Source organism: Sporothrix schenckii (genome assembly GCF_000961545.1).
Source record: "Sporothrix schenckii 1099-18 chromosome Unknown Cont41, whole genome shotgun sequence".
Taxonomy (NCBI): domain Eukaryota; kingdom Fungi; phylum Ascomycota; class Sordariomycetes; order Ophiostomatales; family Ophiostomataceae; genus Sporothrix; species Sporothrix schenckii.
In genome coordinates, this window is record NW_015971142.1 from 2,511,862 (window position 1) to 2,532,035 (window position 20,174).

Sequence of the window (20,174 nt, forward strand, 5' to 3'; positions counted from 1 at the left end):
AGCTAAAAAAGATTAAATTAAAATAAAACAAAATAAAATGAACATATTCCGGCGATTTCCTCACGAAAATAGAGCGCCGATAATCAGCCAAGTGTTATTTACCTTTGTACGTGGCACATAATTTTGTGTGTACAGACCAAATACGACGTATTGATTATTAAAAATTTACTTTGATTTTGCACCACCATCATCATTTGTCATTTGCCGCACATATTGATCTGGTGGATTTTACTGGCTATCCTCTGTATAAACCAAATGAAATGCAACACGGCACGATATCTTACAAAGGTATAACCCGCCTCTGCTATTTCGTTTCACGATAAATGATGAACCAAGTTTATATTGGGTTTCAATGTCAACCCGGTTCCTCGGAGTAACTGTCGGCACAAACCATATACGAATTACACCTGCACAACATAAAATTGAAAAGGCGGTTGTCCAGCCTCTCGGTTTCCCCGATGTCCTTAGTCTCATGTAAGTCTCTTTTTTGGTAGCCACACCAAATGGTCTTTTTCAACACACCCTTTTCCTTCGCACCTCCATTGTCTCCCTTTCTCCAATTATCACATGTAAGGCAAGGAAACGCCGTCTCTTTGTCTGCAGCACGCGAAACTCGTATTGATTCCATTTCCCCTCTTTTGCCAGGGCCTCCTTGCTGAAAAAAAGTCCTCTGCTGCTGTATATGTGCCCTGGCCACCGTAACCATTTTGGCCGCTGCACAAAACCACACACTAGAGGGGATTTGTTGAGATTTGGTGAGATTTGTTGAACAAGTTGCCATGCTTACATGATACCCGTGCTCACCGTCTTATACTTCTCACATGCTTCTATCGCTGCTTCGCGGTTTTTTTTTTTGGGGGGGGGGGTGGACTTGGTTCATGTTCATATTTTTGAAGTTTTTAGATTTGTTTTTAGTTCTCTTTTTTCTTTCTTCGTAAAAAGCCATCCCCCAGGTTCTGTTATCTCCCTGCCCCTGTATTGCATCTTCATAAAGCATACATTGGCATTGTATCGAGGGACATGAAAAAGACAAGTATACTTGAGATCCGTGGCGATTCCTTCACCCTTCCGAGGTATCATCCTGGGTTTTAAAACGGACCAAAAAAAAATGGCAAATAAATCAGCCAGACATAAAAAATGAGCGAAAATCCAAGTATTATATAGTAAAAAATATAATCGATCCAGACAACTGATGAGAACCCAAGTGAAAAATAACAACCGAGACAGACCATAATAGGTTGAGGTATGTATTGAGCCGGAACGTGAATGCATAGATGGGAGTCCTGTACCGGCAAGTGTCCCCCGTCTCTGCCAGCGGGAGTGTCCCGCGACAACGATCCTTTGGGTGGGTGTATCGAAAAAATGAAGTAATAATAATAATCCAGTATAAAACAAAACAAAATCGACGAGTCACGGGGCAATGGCGGCGTGAGACGTTGCGATTGGACCTGTCACGCGGCGTCCGCAAGGCGAGAGACGGTGAGCAAATCCAAGACCAAAGCAACCCTTTAGGCAGCGAGACCGTTTAGCTCGGGCACTTGGGGTTGATGCCCAGGGCGCGGAGCGGCGTGCCAAGGTCGAGCGGGACGGTGGTGTTGTGCGTGGAGAGGGCATTGGCAAAGTACGCGAGGGGCTGGCCGTGGTTTTCGACGGTCTTGCCAGACAGGTCCATGGGAACGATGCCGTCCTTGCACGAGGGCTGGGTCGTAACGGCGGTCAAGATGGGACCCTGCTGGATGCTGGCACGGAAGGGGAAGACGTTGTCGCCAGGGACCAGAGTGACGTCGTCGATGTACGAGATGCCGACAAAGCTGCCGTTCAGGTAGGTGTTGAAGGTGACGTTGCCCTGGGAATGGTTAGTAAAGTTGGTCTCGTTGAAAAATGGTATAGCTAGCCTGCTGCTTTTTGGCTTGGAGATTTTCTTTGTTTCGACTGCATCGCAACTTACAATTTCAAAGGTGACCAGGGATTTGTTGGGGATGGTGGCCGTGGTGTGGAAGTTGGTGCCATCGGTAAAGTTGGAGGGGTTGATGGAGCTGTTTTTAGCGTTGAGGCCGTTAAAACCGTTTAGGCCAGGCATGGTGATGGTCTTCTTGAAGGTGACACCGTATTTCTTGCTGATGCCGGGGACCTTGACGTTGGGGTAGCCCAGGACCGTGACGCGCAGAGACTCGTTGTTCAGCAGCCAGGTGTTGAACGTGGTGAGAGCTGGGATGTCGGCGATGTCCACGTGCTGGCTGATGTTGACTGTCTGGAACGGCTTGTTTTGCGTCTCGGGGAAGTCAATGGTGACAAACGGCGTGTGGCTCGGCTCGTCCTCGAGATACATGACGCCCTGGAACGCCTCGACGGTGGCCTTGGTGGTGCCCGACTTGAGTGTGGTGTTGATGCCGAGCGTGAATGCGTTGGTGTCGGTGCTCGTGCAGGAGATGCCCTGGACGTCAAGCACGGCGTCGTTGATCTTGCTCTGCGCAATGTTCTTGACACCGATGAAGATGGTCAACATGACGGCCAGCACGATGGCCAGGATGGCCAGGATGGCATACAGCCACCAAAACCGCTTGAAGTGCGTCCAGAACTTGGACTTGCGCGAACCAGGCGCTCTGGACTTGCGGCCGTTCTCGAGCTGCTCGGCGTTGGCGACACCGCCCTCAGCGTACTTGCTGGAGTTGGGCGGCGAAGGCGTGGCATGGATGCCGTCGTTGTGGACTGCGCCAGACATATTGGGCAGATGGGCGGATTTGTCGAGTGTTGTGAGACGGGAGGAAGAAAGAAGGAAACCAGAGTGAGACGACACGACAGAAAGAAGACGGAGGCCGTGGGAGAGAAAATAAACAAGGGGGGTAGGCGGCCAAGCGAAAGTTTAAAAGGAAAAGAGGATGACGGGGTGAGAAAAAAGAAGAACGGGAGTGAGATTTTAAGACTCGGGGAGGAAAGGATCAAGACCAAATAGGAAACAGGGAAACAGGGAAACAGGGACTGGGGAGGGAAATTACAAAGAGAGATCCAAGATCCGGGGCAGAACAGAGTGGTAGGTTAAAAAAAGAAATCTGCGAGACAGACTGACTTAAGCGGACCAAAGTGGAGGATACTGAAAAGAGGAAAAGAGAAAAAAAAAAGAGGAAAGAAGAAAGGAAAAAGAAGGAAGCTACGGGGTAAGGTATCATATGGGGAAATGAAAAGCAGCGAGGGGGGTCCGGTATAAGAATCCAAAGAGGGAATAGTTCTAGAGAGCAGGTGCGAAGGTGGGTTCGACGAGTGAAGAGGGGTGGCAAGAGCGGAAGGGAAGTAAGGAACTAACGACAGTTTTAGACGCGGAGTGCGGAGAGCAAAAGACGACGCCAAAACAGTAATTACTCAAGGCGAAAAAGGACTGGGGAGAGATACGAACTACGAGGACGTATTCGAACTGGGAAGATTGTCGGTGGAGCTCAATGTTCCGGCTACGGCGAGAGACAAGACATTTGCCATGAGCTTTGCGACAGTTCTTGCCCCAAAGCGGAGAAGACCAACAGCGAAGGACCAGCAGACACATGGGAAATGTCTGGCATGACGGAAGGAGCGAGGAGTGGCAGCGGATAGAGTGAGTCAAGAGAGCGTCAAATACGTCTCCCCAGATGTCGGTATCGAGGAAAGAGCAAGAATGCCTCGCAAGACGGATCGTCATGAGAGGTTCCTCGTGTATGGGGAAAGACCGCAGGGGAAAAAGGAGGAGAAGCAAGCAATGAGGACGATCAGAAGCAAAAAAGAAGAACAAAACGACAAAATGGAAAGCACGACCCATGCTTAGACCCAAGGACCCCAGTCCTAGGCTCGTCTGCTGCTCTGCACAGCCCACAACGAGCAAGCTTTTCTAGTTGTGTGCTCCCATTTTATTTGCTGTTTTGCAGCGTGCCTTCTACGAAGTACGCGTGCGTGAGGTGGGTTTCCCCTCACGACGAATTTTGCCCCATGTTTTTCGACACGGCGCTCGTGAGCAGGCCGAAGGACTAAGCCAGTTTAGTCCACCTTTCCCAAGAAATACAAAGTTGACACTGCATGCAGGAAACAAGGTGCTCGCAGGGTCTTTGGATTGGCACATGAAGATAAAGACGAACAAGAGAAGTTGCACGCCCCCTCCGCCCCTCCCGTCTTCCCCCTTTTCGGGTTCGGGCGTGGCGTCCTTTGGCGCACGCAAACTGCCTACTGCGCAAGACATACAAGGACGAGCACCAGAAAAACGACAAAAGAGATTGGCTGGGAGGTAGCGCCTGTACTCGGGGTGTGGCGAGTAAAAGAGTAGGGGAAGGAAAGGGGGCGTGTGAGGTTGCACTGGCCAAGCATCGTAGCAAATTGCAGGCGAAATGGGGTGCAAGCAAATGTAAAATACACATGGGAAAGGGGCAGCGAGTGAATCGAGGCGTACACGTATTATTTCGCAAGACCTTCGTGAACAACCATACCATAATTGGTCGCACGTCGCAATCGAATCCCAAAAAAATGCAGCACAGACTGCAACGTAAGCCACCGACGACAGCCGCGCATGAATTGGAAGCCGACGAGGACATAGCGATACTGCGCATTGTGAAGAGAACAAGGACAATGCACCATTCACTTGCGCTTGCTGTCTCGTGTTCCTGCTCCTTGGGGGGAAAAGTACAAAAAGCTGGCGAGAGCGGGCGATCGTCGCAGTTGGTCTGGGTTCAACCGGGCGTACTTCCGGATGTGGTGTTAGGAGGGCCAACTGGGCTTGCCTGGGGAAAACAAGCTCAGGGCGCGGAGAAACAGGCTTACTTAATACATTCGCTGAAAGCAACGCATACGAGCACCCTGCTATTTGCAATCTTAACGCGTGCAATGGAGGGGACGGCAAACGTCACACGACTTGAGCGTCCGGAGGCACAAAACGCAAAACGTCGTCCGAAGTTTTTTTTTTTTTATAAAAAATTATTTATTATTATTTCGATTCGGTGTTTAAAGACGGCAACAATGATTTGTCGATTTGGACGGCTTACACTCCGAATTCCAGTGGCTCCCATCACCAAACGCCACAAGCTGGCGCCCCAAACGGGCCAGTGCAGGTTCCCCCACATCCGCCGCCACCCGCACCTGCAGAGATGCTGTACTGCGCTGGAGACGGCTGCTTTCGGGCTTTTGGCGACGGGCAAGTGCGCTCATGGCGCGTCTGTCGCTTGGGGCTTCCTCGTCTGTGCGCGTGCGGCGTGGAGGACGAGGAGTCGACGAAATAAGTAAGATTACGAAAAAGACAAACAGACAAACGGAGCTGCTATTGCACGATACAGTTGTTTGTCCTTTGTTGTCTTCCTCCGATGAGCAAGGGGTATTTTATTCTGACTTGTTTTTTCCCCGTTCAATGTTCAACGCATACGATGTAGAAAATTCCCCTTTTTCCTCTTTTTATACAAAAGGCTCTGCTCTCCAAGAAGCGCAGTCAGGGGAGCCCACTAGGCCACTGCACCAACAGGCAGGTGATCGGCATTGCTGACCCGCAAAATGAGTCGGTGGAGGCAAAAGGAGTGGAGGAAATAGGAGGGAATAGTGCCTCAGTGCCAAACAAACGGGAAAGAAAGAAAGTGTGGCACAACTGGTAGGAAACCAGGAGACGGCGTGAAAGCTCCTTCCTAGTTCAGCACTGCAGAGGGTGCGGGGGACTGAGAAAAGTCGCGAGTGACTTCCTTTGCGGTCACAGACCAGCAACAAGATACGTAATAACTACTCCAGGAAAGGTCACCCAACCTGGCCTGCAGTAGCGCGGCCACACCGGCCGGTCTAAAACTTTTGGAGTCTTTTGCCATTTGGTCGCATGCAGCGTGCACCTTTCTTGTGATGCAAAAGTCAACTGAAGACGAACGACACAACTGAAGACTCGCCATCCACTATCTACTCCCGTGTCCCCCTCCCCTCCTCCAAAATGGCCAAACTGCACACTAGCCGTGCTCTTAGCGTCCCCCCAAAACAGCACAAACCAGACGAGCCATACGAAACTGTGCCAGTTGTCGCTCACCGGGGCAAAAAGGGCCAGCTCCAAACGCTGGGAAGCCACCACGAGAAATCTCAGACGCCACAGATGCAGGCCGGGAGACTCGTCAAAGCATCCAAAAACAGGGGTGATAACAGTTTACTACACTTCCTCCCTTTGTGAAGTCCACACACACCCTTCCCCTCATTTTGGGCCCATGTCCGAGGCATCTTGTGAAAGGTTCGCGAGTTGGGACTCTTGTATGGGGAAAAACGACAGGTTTGCGCATGGCAGAAATGCAATCCATCAAATGTCTGTGAGAACGAACAACATGAAGAGGGGAAATCGTGAGCAAGGACGGTCATGGACCCTTTCCCCACTGGCTGGGTGCCCAGTTGTTTTCCTGCCTGCGCCACTGGACATTCAAAAACACGATTGGAATACACAAAAGGTGTGCGATCTGGCACGAGCACATGCCAAAATCGACTGACTGCCTTTTAATTTCTTGGAAGTCTAGTCTGCTTGGTTTGCTCCACTTTCTGCGCTTCCTCCAACTGCTCACGTCCCTCCTACCATCCCAATTCAATCTTTATTGCTTTTTCGCCGGTCTCACAGTACCCCAGGATCTGACCGCACCAAGACACAGACATGACAGAGAACGACTTTTGTGCGGAGAAGGCATTCACATTCACGATGCACATGCTCGACCGGCCCTTTTCGACTTCCCAGGGCCCTGTCTTTGGTTCCGGCGTATTTCTTGTGCCTAAACGCCGTTGCCGGCCATCGTGATCCCCTGGTGTTGGCTTGTGTTGGCTTGGTGTTGGCCGATTTTGTTATCTTGGACGTACGACATGCAAAGGGTACTTTTCTATTGGTCTAATTTTTCTATTTGTGTCTCGTCACGTTTGCCGCACTGGGGCTTCCCCTGCTTTTTTTCGTGTCTCCCCGCGGGGTGCAATGCCGAGGGATCTTGGGAATGGGGACACGCAAATCTGGAGAGACGCCCAGGGAGAATCCGGAGTGAAAATCTGGAGCAATCCGGGGCAAGAAACGGACGGCTTGAAAGCGCCATTTCACGGTTTTCTACCAGGCCCATGCTTCCTGGTGGAAGTTGCCGTCAATGTGCTCAATTGTTGACAATGAACATGTCGTGATGTTCTGTCGACTTCAGTCAGATGCTTGTGATATTGACTTACACGTGCAAATTGCTTGCACCCAGCAAGCCATTTCCTAATGCGGAAATACGGAGTTAGCGGCCACATTGAGGAGTCCTGGTACTGGGCCCCCTGCGTCGCATGCCACAGAGCCAGCTACCGCCCACAACCGGTGCTCTCAGTGCTTCGGTTTATAGTGCCTACAGCGGCAATACGCGACCTTTTTCTCTTATTCTCGTTCCATTTGCACTGGAATAATACTGCCAAGTGTCTCGGCGACGAAACAGTCCCTGGGCTTCACCGCCCTACCTGAGTTCCCACCGCCTAGACCAAGGCCCTCATGGCACATCATACGTTGTTTCTCGAACGGCTTTCACCATCAATACGATCGTACAGTGGCCATGAAACAATAGCAATCGACAGAAATGAGTGGAAAATGCGCCTTGGCTTGTTGTCTCCTTGATTGCGACTTCTCTCTCTTTGAAATTTTCCTCTTTATTGGAGTCGCTGCAGTCGTTTTGGGAAAAGCGGCGTTCAGCTTTGCAGGTATTGTCAAGTGTCGCTCATTTGCAGTTGCCGGCACGTTTGCAGATGCTTCGTAGTAAGACACACTGCAAATTCCGATACAGCAGAAGCGACAACATCTTACAGAACATGTTTTCTTGGCAGGCGAGTGGCGAATTAGAAGCGCCGAATGGCACTTTTTGGCATCTGCGGGGCGTGGAGAAGACACCTAAAAGGCCAGTAAACAAGAGCTAATGTCTCAGTGATGTCTTGGGCGGTCTCGTTCTGTAATACGGTAACCCAAAGGGTTCTTTCAGTGGCGCAGCCTTGGTCTTTGTTCTTTGTACTTTTCTGACGGAATTGTAAGATACCAAACGGGAATGTACCCATGACTCGACCATGAGCGACACCAACTTTTCGTGCGTCGTACGACACTCGGGGCGCCTGCGAATTTAGCCCATCGAGCGGACTCGATTTCCCCAGACAACGTCTGGAGTTGACGGCAGTCTCAGACGGGCTTTACGACTTGCGACTTGAGATGACGCCCAGGGAACTTCCAAAGTTTGGAGAAAGAGACCGACGCCGTCGCTGGCATTAACTGTTGGCTGGGAATATGCCAGACCGGGCCTTCCTGGGGTTGTTTTAGTGGACAAATTTGGGGACCTTTGCCCAGCGATCCAGCGAACCAGTGAGCTAACAAAATCGGCGCAGCAGGTCGCCACCTGCAACAGACGCACTTGCCTCATCGGAGATTTGGCAAGTTTGGACTGCGGGCGGCGATACCAACAGTGCTGATCTGATTGGCTGCCGACAAGGTCATATGGTGGGGACGTATTAATGTCTCTATTTTATTCAGGAGTAAAGTCTGGTTATGTGTAAGATATCCAGGGCAAAAGAAGGAAGGGAGCAAAAGGACGAAAAAGAGTGACGAACACGGAGAACCTGATGAAAACTACAGTTGCGAGGAGATGCGACACGAGGCCAAATCGAGGACGTGAGCTACGTTGCTTTTACCAGCACGCTATCGCAGGAAACTAATGCTAAGGACCGCTGGAATACACCCTCTTTGCCACCGTTCGCCCACATAATGGATCTTTCTCACGTACTAAACGAAGTCCCTACTCCGTACGAGCCCCGCTTTCCCCTAACGCCATCCAATCACATCACATCTCAACCTGCAAACGACGACCGAACAATCTACCGAGAGCTTCGACGAGAGTTGAGACTCGGAAAAAAAAAGCGAATCTGTTGAGACAAGGACATAAAAATACAAGAAAATGCAACATACAAAATTACGCCGTAAGAGTATTTCAATGTTGTACAACATGACGCGTGCTTTTTGCCTCCCGAGTTGTTGGTTTAGCTTTTTTTTTTTCAGTCTTCGGAAGGCACGGATCCCGGGAGGAAGCAGCCAACAACCGCACCTGCGATGGGCTGCAAGCGCAGGGAACCGGCTGCGACTGCTCCACGATCCGTCTTTTTGCAGTTGCCCTTGCGCTTATGTGCCATTCCCATATGCAGAGAGAGGCTCGAGGAATGCACTTGTCATACATGATTCACCTCAGAGATGACATACTTTGTAAGACTTACGTCGCGTGAGGATTTCTGACGACAGTCGGTGGGAGATCGAACGGTTTCGCCGCCCGCTATTTCCTACGGAGTATGCCTACGATGTGCGTTGTTCAAGATTGGGATGTTCGCAGACCGTTGGCCCGCGTTGTTTCAACCCCCAGACGTTCTCGAAATCGACATATCCACTTCTGAGCGATCGCTCGCTGGGGGTGCTGCGTTTGAGTGTTTGATGTTGCAGAAACTCGCTCGGCTGGGTCCATCACAAAGAGAGACGGGAGGATCTGGGTGGGAGGCAGCAAAAAAGAAGCGAGGAAATCAAAAGGGGACAGGACCAGGGGGCCTTGCAGAGCCACATGTTAATCATTCAATCATTTTGCAAAATGGCCCGTCTGCGGTGCGTCAGCTCGATATGCTGAACACGTAGCATTGAACAACGAATTGAATAGGAGATGGGGCCCAATATCGGGCCAACCATTACAGTGCTTCAGTAGAGCCTGGCTCCCTGGTTTAAGTCGTATTTCGGTATCGCAGGTTGCCCGATGTGACCCTTTTGCTGTCAACCGCGCCAAACGGAAAAGGCTGTGGCCGTACTTCGTTGAAGCCCTTGCATGGATATCGGTGGTTGTTTGCGCAGGGGGTCAGACGGGATGGCCAGAGCCAGGATCCTCCCAAAGCGAAGGAAGGCTCTGGCATAGGCTTATCAAGCCTCTCATTGGGTGGAAAATGGGTCTGGCTTTCTTTGCCTGGATTAAGGCCGTGATGGCTGATGATGGGAATGGATTGGCGTGCTGGGTCCTGTTGACCCAAGGACATATATCCCATAAATACAGCGCGCAGGGTGCACCGTGCACTTGCGGCAGCTGTGTCATAGTGTCCTGAGACGTTGCACTCGGCCGCTTTTATGTTTGGTGAAAGACCTTTGCAGGCTTGCCCTGTCCTTGTTCAATCCGGAGGACTTCCCGTTCCAGAAGTAAAATCGGTGGTTCGGAGAACACATCGGAAACCAAGGTTGTGGTGTTCGTTGAGTGGTTGATAATCTGCGACAATCGAAAGCGTCTGCAATCCAACCTCGATGGTGCATGTCGTACACAGGAACAACCACGAGTGCCAGCACGAACCGACGCGTAACGAATCGAAGACAACCGAGAACTGATCACGAGGAAACGAAACACTTCTTGAGTCACCTTGAGAGTGAACACCAAAGAAACAATCAACACGAAGAGGCTGAAACATTAGCACGGGGAATACACGTACGACAGGATGCGATTGGATATCGATGCCGAACCGACTGAGGCCGAAAAGAAGTATAATAAAATATAAAAAATGGTGCAATAGATAAAGAAAAGACGGTGAAAAAGGCCAATCCATGCAGATGCACATGCGGACGCGGGTCGTAGGATACAATACGCAAAACCCAACGTCGAGTATCCAAGGTCAAGGTCAACAAATGTAAAGCCAAAGAAACACGTGAGGATAGATAACCAACAGAGAAGAAATAACGCAGGCCGGAGACTCCATCATCGGCTTCCACCGGGCGTGTCTCGCCTCTCGGTTCACCTCCCTTCCATATCTCATTTTCAAGATCATGTGCAGATGAAACTGCGCTTCTATGTGTAGGTGCACTTCCAAGCGCCTCCTTTGTTCCGTCCGATTGAAGATATGCTTGCCAAGTGTTTACGTCGTGCTGTGCTGGCCCTTGGGAGTTGCGTTTTCGGCCGGCCTGTTGTCAGTGCCGTGTAGCGGTGACCGGAGGCACTCCGCACGCATACCGCGGACACAACAGCCAGAACCAGCTGATCTTCGTTTAGATCTTTGCCTTGACAGGAATCATCATCTCGCCGAGTCCAGAGCCGCCGTCGAAGATGTCCCGCTCGAGCGCGCGCGTGTTGACCTATTGGGAGGAAGAAAGGGAGTCAATGTTAACATGATTATTCTATCAGAAGCCGGCCCTCGGTAGCTGGCCCTCGCCTGTGCTCCACATCGACGACACCACCTGGTCTAGATGGACAAAGGAGATTGCTCACCAGTCTCGGGTTGAGGTCGCTGACCGTCTTGGCTCCAAGGAGCTTCATACATGTCGCAATCTCGTCGCTGAAAACTGCAGGAGAAAGAAGGATATCAGTCAGTGTCCCATACGCCGAAGAAGAAGAAAGACATTAGGAGAACGCAGCAGACGATCGAAGAAAACACAAAAGCAAAAACCAAACAAAGTGGAAAGACGGCATACTCTGGAAGGTTCGCTCAACACCGCGCCAACCACCGGCGCCGAGCGCCCACAGCGGCGCCCGGCCGATACCGACGCCCTTGGCACCCAGGCACAGCGCCTTGACGACGTCCGTGCCGCGCTTGATGCCACCGTCCACCCACACCTCGAGGTGGTCAAACACCTCAGGGCAGTACTTGCGGATCTCCAGTAGCGTGTGCAATGATGGTGGTGCCGTGTCGAGAGCGCGGCCGCCGTGGTTCGACAGGATAATTGCTCGGATCGAGCCAGGGTGCTGTGCGGCGTACTGCGCCGCCAAGAACGCATCCTCGTGCGTCTGGATGCCCTTGAGCACAATCGGCAGGCTCGTGTTCTTGGCCAGCCATGGCAGCGTCGTGTGCCAGGTCAAGTCGGCTGCCGTGCCCCAGAACATCTGCTGGCCGATACCACCGCCGCCGGGCTTGGCCGCGGCCGGATCCTGGCTCGCCGCGGCAAAGGTCGAAGCCGAGCCAAACTGCTGACGCTCGTCGTCCTCACGCTTGCCCGACACGGGCGCGTCGAGCGTCAGGACCACAAACTTGTAGAACTTGTCGAGCTTCTGCACACGCTGGAGCATCGCCTCGCTCTTCTTGCGGTCGTTTTGCACGTAAATCTGCCAGCCGAAAACCTGGCCCTCGGCCGCGTCCGCCACAATCTGCTCGACAGTCATGCTGGCGTTGTGTGACACAATCTGCATGCCGCCGAAACGGCTGATGCCCTTGGCAATGCCGGCCTCGCCGTCGGGGTGCGCCAGGCGCGCCATGGCAGCGGGCGCCACAAACAGCGGCAGGCCCACCTTGTTGCCAACCAGCGTGGTGGAGATGTCGCAGGACGTGCAGTCGACAAAGACGCGCGGCCGCAGCAAGACCTGGCGGTAGACGGTGTTGTTGAGCTTCTTGGACATCAGGTCGTCGCCGGCCGAGTAGTAGTACGACCACGCCTTCTTTGGTACCAGCTTGGTGGCCACCTCCTCGATCTCGTCCATGTTTAAGAGGAACTCCATTGGCGGTGCCTCGTACTTGGTGCTGTCGTCGTTACCGCCGTTGCCGTTGCCAGTGGTACTGCTAGAACCGCCACCCGAGCTTTGTGCTGCCGCTGCTTTGGTTTTCTCTTCGAGCCGCTTCAGGCTCGTCTCGTCGACCTTGCCAAGCAAGGACTCGGGGCTCAGCTCGTCGAGGGTACCGGGAGGGTGGATAGGATCGAATTCTTCTGTGCAGTCCTTGCCGGCCAGCTGCAGGATGACGCGCGACCCGCCGGGGTGCGAAGGCAAGAACTTGGTCACGTCGTACACATTGCCGTAGAGGATGACCCAGCAGCTGTCCGCTGACGCGTGCTTGGCCACTGAGCAAGGGAATTAGCATTCTGCAATAAAATTTGAGGGAACTGGGATTCGATTTGATCCTATCGTTCCCGACCATCACAGAGACATGGCAAGTAAATCCCACCTTCTTCGGCGTCGTAAACCTTATCCATGTTGGATGGACAGTGATGAGCGTCCGTAAAGTCGACCGACGATAATATTGTCGAGGAAGAGGTGAGGTTATGCAACGCAAAGCGAGGGAAGAATGGCGATATGATACCAATGAGCAAAACAAGCTTTGGCAAGCGCGATAGAGCAACAGCGAGGAGGAAGCACAAAAGCACGAGGAAGGAACAACCAGCACACAACAAGGGACAGCACACAATGTTGAAAAAATGAAAGGCAAATTGAGAAGGAGGCAAATAAAGGGGGAAAGAGCGCAAAAAAGGGAAAGATCACGCCGAACAAGAACGGCAGGAACACGATGCAGACCGAACCGACAGCACCGCCGCCGCCACTAGAGTGTGACCCCAGGAACCGGGAAACGTTTAAACGACGTCGGGGAACTGAGTATGTTTTTGGCCGCGTGCTGTAGACAACCACATTAAAGAGTCGGAGCCATTGGCAGTTCTTGGCCTACTATTGCGGGGAATAGCTTTCGCGTCATTGGGGGTCGAGACTGCAAACCCCACCTGCAGCCCACTGTGGCCCGGTTCAGGTCTTCGCACCTGGAGATGTCGTGTTGAAGGCCCATCTCGGCAGGAATTTGTCCGAAACGTGGCGGCTCATGGCTCCTTCTGTGTCGGTTCGTTTCGCTCTTCGTTCTTGCCTCTTGTCGTCGTATCTGTCTGCAGCTTTTATTTCCACGTGCAACAGCCCTCCTTCCTGTCGTACTCTCTTGTCTCTTTCCTTATTCTGTTTGATCCTCCGTTGCCTTTATTTATCTTCCACGAGCACAATTGGGCGAACGAAAAAATCCTTTGCTTATGGTTACCTTCCGGAAAATTCGAGCTACGGCCCTTCAAGCTAGCTATTGACAGAAACGTCTTGGCCGGAAGTCGAGCGACGTGGGTTGGCCTGCTTCGCCGCACACCGGTCTCCGCTCACGGAGAATCCTACTATTCGCTACTTTGACACAATTGTACCACTTTTATATTGTACTGGCCATGCCAAGAGAGTTGTGCCTCATACTATCCGACTCAACAAGAAATTGGGAGACTATTATTGTATTTCACAAATGTATTCAACGTCACAGCTTTCTAAAACAAACCAACGCTTTCGCCATGCTCAAAGAATGCAGGAAAACATACGAGCCGACATGGCACGTCCTGTGGTATATGAAGCGAATATCAAAACAGTAGTTGGTTCAGCTGAGGTAAACCGCTTAGTCAAATCTCGTCTTGCGTTTACCGGTCGCAGTCGCCGTTGCTGGTGTCCCTGGCCGACTCGTGTGTTGGCTTCCATCGTGGCCTCCACTAAACCCCGGCGTCGACGCGGTTGAAGGCTCAAACTCAACCCGCTCTCCGGGGGCGCGGGCTCTTTGCTTCGCGGCATCTTCCTGGAGGCGCCGCAATGACCGCCGGTATGCTTCTGGTGGAAACGCGGTTGGGTCCCACAGGTTAGGAGGGAGTGTCGTGGCATATTGGGCGGAGACGAGAACCGTGTCGACCGGCTTGTCTGCTTTTTGCTTTCCTTTTAGGCTCGTGCTGCTTCCACTGCCGTTTTCATCCGCAACGTCGGGGTCGCTGCCCCCCCATGCATTGGCCGGCATACCCACAAATGCCATCAGCTTGTCCATGAGCGCCGGGTTCTTCATGGCATCCGACTGTGCGAGTCGTGCGTTAAAGTGTGTGTCCTTTTTCTGCTTGAGTTCCAGAAACGTGGCAAATTTCTTGTTGAGTGCAGCCAATGCAGCTGCCGAAGTAGCTGCGGCATCCGGTTCTGGGCTGCCAGGAATATCAAAGTCGGGGACGCTGGGCATCGTCAACTGGCGGACGGCTGCGCGCTCGGTCGAGTATGGAGAGAGTGGCGGCTCATTTGGGTCGCCATTTAAGCCGTAACCGCCCGTTTCGTCTTCGTTGTCGCCGTCGTCTGCCGACCGGTCCTCGGCTGCTGGTCGCCGGCTCGGACCAAAAACATCACCACCGGGCGCTGGTCCTTCACCCGGTCCTAAAGCCGGTCCGAGTGCTGGGCCTGGGGCTACTGGCCTATTATCGGGATTGGCATAATCTGCTCCCGGTATCGACGCCTGTAATGATTCGTCTATCCTTGGACGGTCTTTGGGTGGTTCTGATAGCTCACGGTCTATGACGTCGGAACGTAGCTTTTCGTTATCTGGGCTGTGTTAGCTACGTGCATTTTCGTAAACACGTACGGTAAGCGTGTTCGTCCCTTACCGTGTGCAACTTCAGCACCATTTGTGGTTGCTTGAGCTGGATTTTGGCCTTCTGACTGCAACGTAAGCAGCGAGTTAGTAAACAATGTTAAGCATGAAGCCGATAAATTGAATGAAAGCAAACGGTCGTGAGCAGGTTGTAGAAGACGTACCGTTGCCTGCACTTGCGGCCCATCACGGCCATCACTTTCTTCGTCACTACTGTCATATCCAACAAGACCGGCCATGTCGACTGAATTTCGTTCAAAATTTTGTGCAAATTCAACGGCGCCCAGCTGTTTTGAGTTTCAAAAATCGTGAATGAAGACGCAGGCATGAAAAGAAGCGTGTTGAAGTGCACGTGATGATTACATAATCATTTTATATTGGCACACATTTCTGCCTAAGGCAGAAACTGACTCCTTAGAGGCAACAGCTGGGACGCGAAGCTGTGGCAGTGAGCTACGCCATCCAGCCGGTACCTGCCTGAGACCGTACAGCTTCGCAACCACCACCAATTGCCTTCATCCGTCACCACACCGGCGACTCGATTTTGACGACACAACTCTTTTATTCCACCCTTACATCCACTGCGCGCATTTTATCTCTTGCACTGTCGACTCGACTTTCTCTCCGCCTTTGTCAATTTCCCCACACAAGAATACCATGGACCATACACCGCAAGCTTGGGGTCGTGTATGTTGACTTACCTTCCAACTGGCAACCCGAATGTCTGCACGCTGGCCAATGCTAACAATCGTTCTCCTTGCTCCCTGCTAGCCCCGCGATGATGTCTATGGTGCCTACGATGCCTCCTACCTGAGTAGCAACGGTCCCAAGCAGGCAACACAAGCACCCATTGTGACCGGCACGTCCGTCATTGCCCTCAAGTTCAAGGGCGGCGTTGTCATGGCCGCCGACAACCTGGCGTCGTACGGCTCGCTGGCCCGCTTCACCGACACTCTGCGTCTCCGCCCGTTCGGCAAGGAGGCCGTGGTCGGCTTCAGCGGCGACGTCTCCGACATGCAATTCCTCGACCGGCACCTCACCAACCTCGAGATCGAGGAGTCCTACAGCCACGAAGGCGATGAGCAGCCCGAGAGCGACGATGACGACGACCAGGAGAAGCAAAAGAACAAGGGGCTCAACGCCGCCAACATCCACACCTACCTGGGCAAGCTCTTCTACGGCCGTCGCAGCAAATTCGACCCGCTGTGGAACCAGGTGCTGGTGGCCGGCTTCGATAACAACGACGACGTGTTTCTGGCGTGCGTGGACCTGCGCGGCACGACGTACGCGGCACCCAGCCTGGCCACGGGCTATGGCGCGGCGCTGGCGCAGCCAGTTATGCGGCGCGTGGCCGAGACGGAGGAGCAGGTGGCCCAGCTGACGCAGGAGCAGGCCGTTGCGGTGATCAAGGAGTGCATGAAGGTGCTGTACTACCGCGATGCGCGCAGCTTGGACACTTACAGCATGGCGATTGTGACCAAGGGCGGCGGCGTCACATTGACGACGGACGAGAAGCTGGAGCAACAGAGCTGGGCGTTTGCGGAACGCATCCGGGGCTACGGCACGCAGACGGTCTAGGACGCCGACGATGGCAGTGGGAGAAATAGGGGCCGCGGAGAAACGAGCGGCGGTGACAGCAGTAGTGGTTCCAACCGGCGCAGTTTCACTGTCGTCGACTCCAGTCGGCAAGCCACATTCAACATGCCTCTGCGCCGAGGCATGACCTTTTTCAGTGGCTTGGGCTACATCCGCACATCTGCGGCCAATGACGAATAGGCCGAGTAGGAGGATAGACACGAACAGTAGAATACGATGCAAAGATGATATCACTACTGGAAACCGCAAAACGTCATGTACAACTAGCCGAAATTAGTGTCATTTTATTCAAAGTTTTGAAAGGTCCTCGTAAGAATCAACGCGAGCGAGACGCGAGACTCATAGTACGGCGACAAAACACGGTGAGATTCAATCTCGGTTGCATAGGTTTTAAATTGAGAAGTGAGGCGCAAACAGAAGGATTGCGAACGCGCAAGTATTCAGCCAAATAAATAAATAAATAAATAGCCAAAACTAAAACAGATCATCAAATATCAACAACGTAAAAAAATCATCATATCCTGCCGCTCAACCTCTACATCGCTTTCCTTTGCTAGTGACCCCTCAAAGACGCGCTATATAAGCCAACTGTATTGGCCCCCAGGTTTGGAGGCTTCCCTAATGTAATTAAGTCTTGTTTTGTAGAAATATTCAAAACAAAGACGGTAAAATCCAACTCCTATGTAGAATATGGTAATCCTCCGACCGACGTCTTCTTTGGTTGCGCTGCATCGGTCTCTGCACCTACTTACTCGACCGTCACGGACTTGGCCAGGTTACGCGGGAAGTCCACGTTCAGGCCCTCCAGCACAGCCAGCCAGTAGGCAATCAGCTGCAGGGGAATGACGTTGAGGATGCCCTGCAGAACATCGACGGTCTGGGGGATCTCAATCTTCTCCGCCTGCGACGTCTTGAACTCGACGTCGCCGGTGTTGCAGATGACAATGGGCTTGCCGCCACGAGCAATGACTGGGACATGGTCGTTAGCATATGGACATGACGAGGTGAACAGGGGCCGCAGTGTAACAGAGCGTAAACATAAAAAACATACCTTGCTGGAACGCGTTAAGCGATTTCTTGAACAGGTCGTCACGGGTCAGGATCATGATGATGGGGAGGTTCTCGTCAACCAGCGCCAGCACACCGTGCTTCAGCTCGCCGGACATGACGGCCTCGCAGTGCAGGTACGAGATTTCCTTGATCTTGAGAGCACCCTCGAGCGCCGTGCTGAACTGCGAGCCACGGCCGAGGAGCAGCAGCGACTTCTGGTTCTTGAACTTCTGCTCGCACATGTCCTTGATGGCCTGGTTCTGCTCGAGAACCGACTTGATCTGGTCCGAGATCTTGGACAGGCCCTCAATGATCTCCTCGCGGCGCTGCTGTTTGCTGGCGCGGTCCTCGCTCAACGACAGCGCGAACATGATCATGGCAATGAACTGCGAGGTGTACGCCTTGGTGGACGCGACACCAATCTCCGGGCCGGCGTTGACGTGGACACCGCAGTGGGTCAGCAGCGAGATGGACGAGCCGACGACGTTGACGATGCCGACGGTCAGGGCACCACGCTCCAGACAGTAGCGCAGGGCCAGCAGCGAGTCGGCGGTCTCGCCGGACTGGGACACGAACACGCAGGTGTCGTCACGGAAGACGGGCGCCTGGCGATCGAGGAAATCGGACGCCAGCTCGACGGCAATCGGGATCTCGGCCAGCTCCTCAAAGGCACCGCGCACGGCCATACAGCTGTGGTACGACGTACCGCAGGCAATGAAGATGATGCGGCGGCACCGGCGAATGGTAGAGATGTAGGAGCGCAGACCGCCCAGAGTGACCTTCTTGTTGTCAATGTCCAGACGACCACGCATGGTGTTGACGACGGACTCGGGCTGCTCGAAAATTTCCTTCTGCATGAAGTGGTCGAACTTGCCCTTCATGATCTCCTGCAGCTCAAGCTCCAGGGTCTGGATAGTGCGGACGTTGGAGCTGCCGTCGGCCTTCTTGAGGCGGTGGATGTTGAGCGAGCCCTCATGGATGTGGGCGATGTCGTCATCCTCAAGGTACATAACCTTCTTGGTGTGCTCAATGATGGCCGAGGGGTCGGACGACAGGAAAAACTCGGTGGGCATGGGCATGCCGTCGTCGGTCATGAAGGCGCGTGACTGCGAGCGGTGCAGCAGCGACTTGTCGGGGGCGGCCAGGCCACCCGCGGCGGAGTCAGGCGACAGCAGGTTGCTGCCGGAGACACCAGCCTTCTTGAGGGCCACGTTCTGCGACGCAGTCTCAGCCGGCAGCGGGTTGTTGTCGTCGGCGTACTCGACGTCGACAAAGTCGACCTTCATGCGCTTCTGGGTCTTGACACCAATGACGAGGGGCGAACCCTTGCGGGCGGCAATGACCTCGTGAGGGTAGTGGACAGACTTGATCAGCAGACCGTAGGCGCCCTCCAGCTCGCAGATGACGGCCTTGGCCAGGTCGGTGAAGGCCAGGCTGGGGTGCTGGTCGTAGATGTACTTGGCCAGCTTGGCAATGCACTCGGTGTCGGTCTCGGTCTCAAACTTGAAGCCCTTGCTCGCGAGGAGCGTCTTAAGCTCCTTGTAGTTGGTGATGATACCGTTGTGGACGATGGAGAACTCCCAAGTGGGGTCGGACCGGTGAGGGTGGCAGTTGAGGCGGGACGGCGTGCCGTGGGTGGCCCAGCGGGTGTGTGCAATACCGCAGTGCGAGTCAAAGACCTTGGTCTGGTCGATCTGGGCCTCGTCAATCAGCTCACGGAGCTTGGCGACCTTGCCAACCTCCTTGAAGGCGAACACCTCGTTCTTCTTGTCGCCATCGACGGCGAGACCGGCGGAATCATAGCCGCGGTATTCCAACCGCGACAGACCTAGGAAAGAGAACGCCTGTCAGTTACTTGTTTGGCAGTGGCTGCGATAAGGACGGGAGGATCGTGGCGATGTCTTACCGTTCACGAGTGTGTCGAGGATGAACTTCCGGTCCTTCTCCACCAGGTAGCTGACGTAGCCGAAAATGCCACTGCAAAGAGAAACTTGTCAGCAATCTGAATTCTGAATCTCACTCTGGCCCTTGGGCCAGCTCCATGAGCAGCGGTGAAGCGGAGCGTACGTACCACATCTTGCCGGCGAGTGTCGTGAGCCGTGAGGTTGTAAAGTTGTGAAGGTGTGGGAGACGGTGAGAAGAAGGCGGGCGAGGCTGAAAGTGGGTGGTGAATGCGGCTGCCCAGGGCAAAATTGGAAAGAGAAGGATGAATGAACAGAGGGGGCTTCAGGTATGAAGGAAAGAGCGAGGCAGCGACGACGCAAATTTAAGGAGAAACAGGAACGGGAGGAAGGAAGCAAGAACACAGAATACGGGCTAGTATGGAGCGGGATACGGAACAAGGAAAAAGAAGGCAGGAGCAAACGAGGATTTATGGAAATGGGAAGGAGGGCAGGAACGAAAGGTGGAGGCAC

The 20,174-nt window shown here is 53.2% G+C and overlaps 6 protein-coding genes across 6 annotated transcripts; 2 read left to right on the forward strand and 4 right to left on the reverse strand.

The window, feature by feature from the left end:
- Positions 1 to 1,525: 1,525 nt before the first annotated feature.
- On the reverse strand, positions 1,526 to 2,722 carry SPSK_07643 (uncharacterized protein; the record flags this gene model as incomplete). The annotated part of the gene is made up of 2 exons (XM_016734302.1): positions 1,526 to 1,846; positions 1,949 to 2,722. The coding sequence occupies 2 exons, from the start codon at positions 2,720 to 2,722 to the stop codon at positions 1,526 to 1,528; spliced, it is 1,095 nt and encodes a 364-aa protein (XP_016591143.1).
- Positions 2,723 to 5,911: 3,189 nt separating this feature from the next.
- On the forward strand, positions 5,912 to 6,142 carry SPSK_08214 (uncharacterized protein; the record flags this gene model as incomplete). Its single annotated transcript, XM_016734852.1, has 1 exon — positions 5,912 to 6,142. One exon carries the CDS (start codon positions 5,912 to 5,914, stop codon positions 6,140 to 6,142), a length of 231 nt encoding a protein of 76 aa, XP_016591144.1.
- A 4,851-nt stretch (positions 6,143 to 10,993) lies between these two features.
- Positions 10,994 to 12,904, reverse strand: SPSK_07251 (uncharacterized protein; the record flags this gene model as incomplete). The annotated part of the gene is made up of 4 exons (XM_016733915.1): positions 10,994 to 11,080; positions 11,214 to 11,287; positions 11,417 to 12,772; positions 12,877 to 12,904. 4 exons carry the CDS (start codon positions 12,902 to 12,904, stop codon positions 10,994 to 10,996), a joined length of 1,545 nt encoding a protein of 514 aa, XP_016591145.1.
- A 1,211-nt stretch (positions 12,905 to 14,115) lies between these two features.
- SPSK_07613 (uncharacterized protein) lies at positions 14,116 to 15,353 on the reverse strand (the record flags this gene model as incomplete). Its single annotated transcript, XM_016734272.1, has 3 exons — positions 14,116 to 15,065; positions 15,128 to 15,182; positions 15,279 to 15,353. The coding sequence occupies 3 exons, from the start codon at positions 15,351 to 15,353 to the stop codon at positions 14,116 to 14,118; spliced, it is 1,080 nt and encodes a 359-aa protein (XP_016591146.1).
- A 418-nt stretch (positions 15,354 to 15,771) lies between these two features.
- SPSK_07812 (20S proteasome subunit beta 7) lies at positions 15,772 to 16,692 on the forward strand (the record flags this gene model as incomplete). The annotated part of the gene is made up of 2 exons (XM_016734467.1): positions 15,772 to 15,801; positions 15,886 to 16,692. 2 exons carry the CDS (start codon positions 15,772 to 15,774, stop codon positions 16,690 to 16,692), a joined length of 837 nt encoding a protein of 278 aa, XP_016591147.1.
- A 766-nt stretch (positions 16,693 to 17,458) lies between these two features.
- Positions 17,459 to 19,836, reverse strand: SPSK_07098 (glucosamine--fructose-6-phosphate aminotransferase (isomerizing); the record flags this gene model as incomplete). Its single annotated transcript, XM_016733766.1, has 4 exons — positions 17,459 to 17,679; positions 17,762 to 19,588; positions 19,667 to 19,737; positions 19,781 to 19,836. 4 exons carry the CDS (start codon positions 19,834 to 19,836, stop codon positions 17,459 to 17,461), a joined length of 2,175 nt encoding a protein of 724 aa, XP_016591148.1.
- Positions 19,837 to 20,174: the final 338 nt, after the last annotated feature.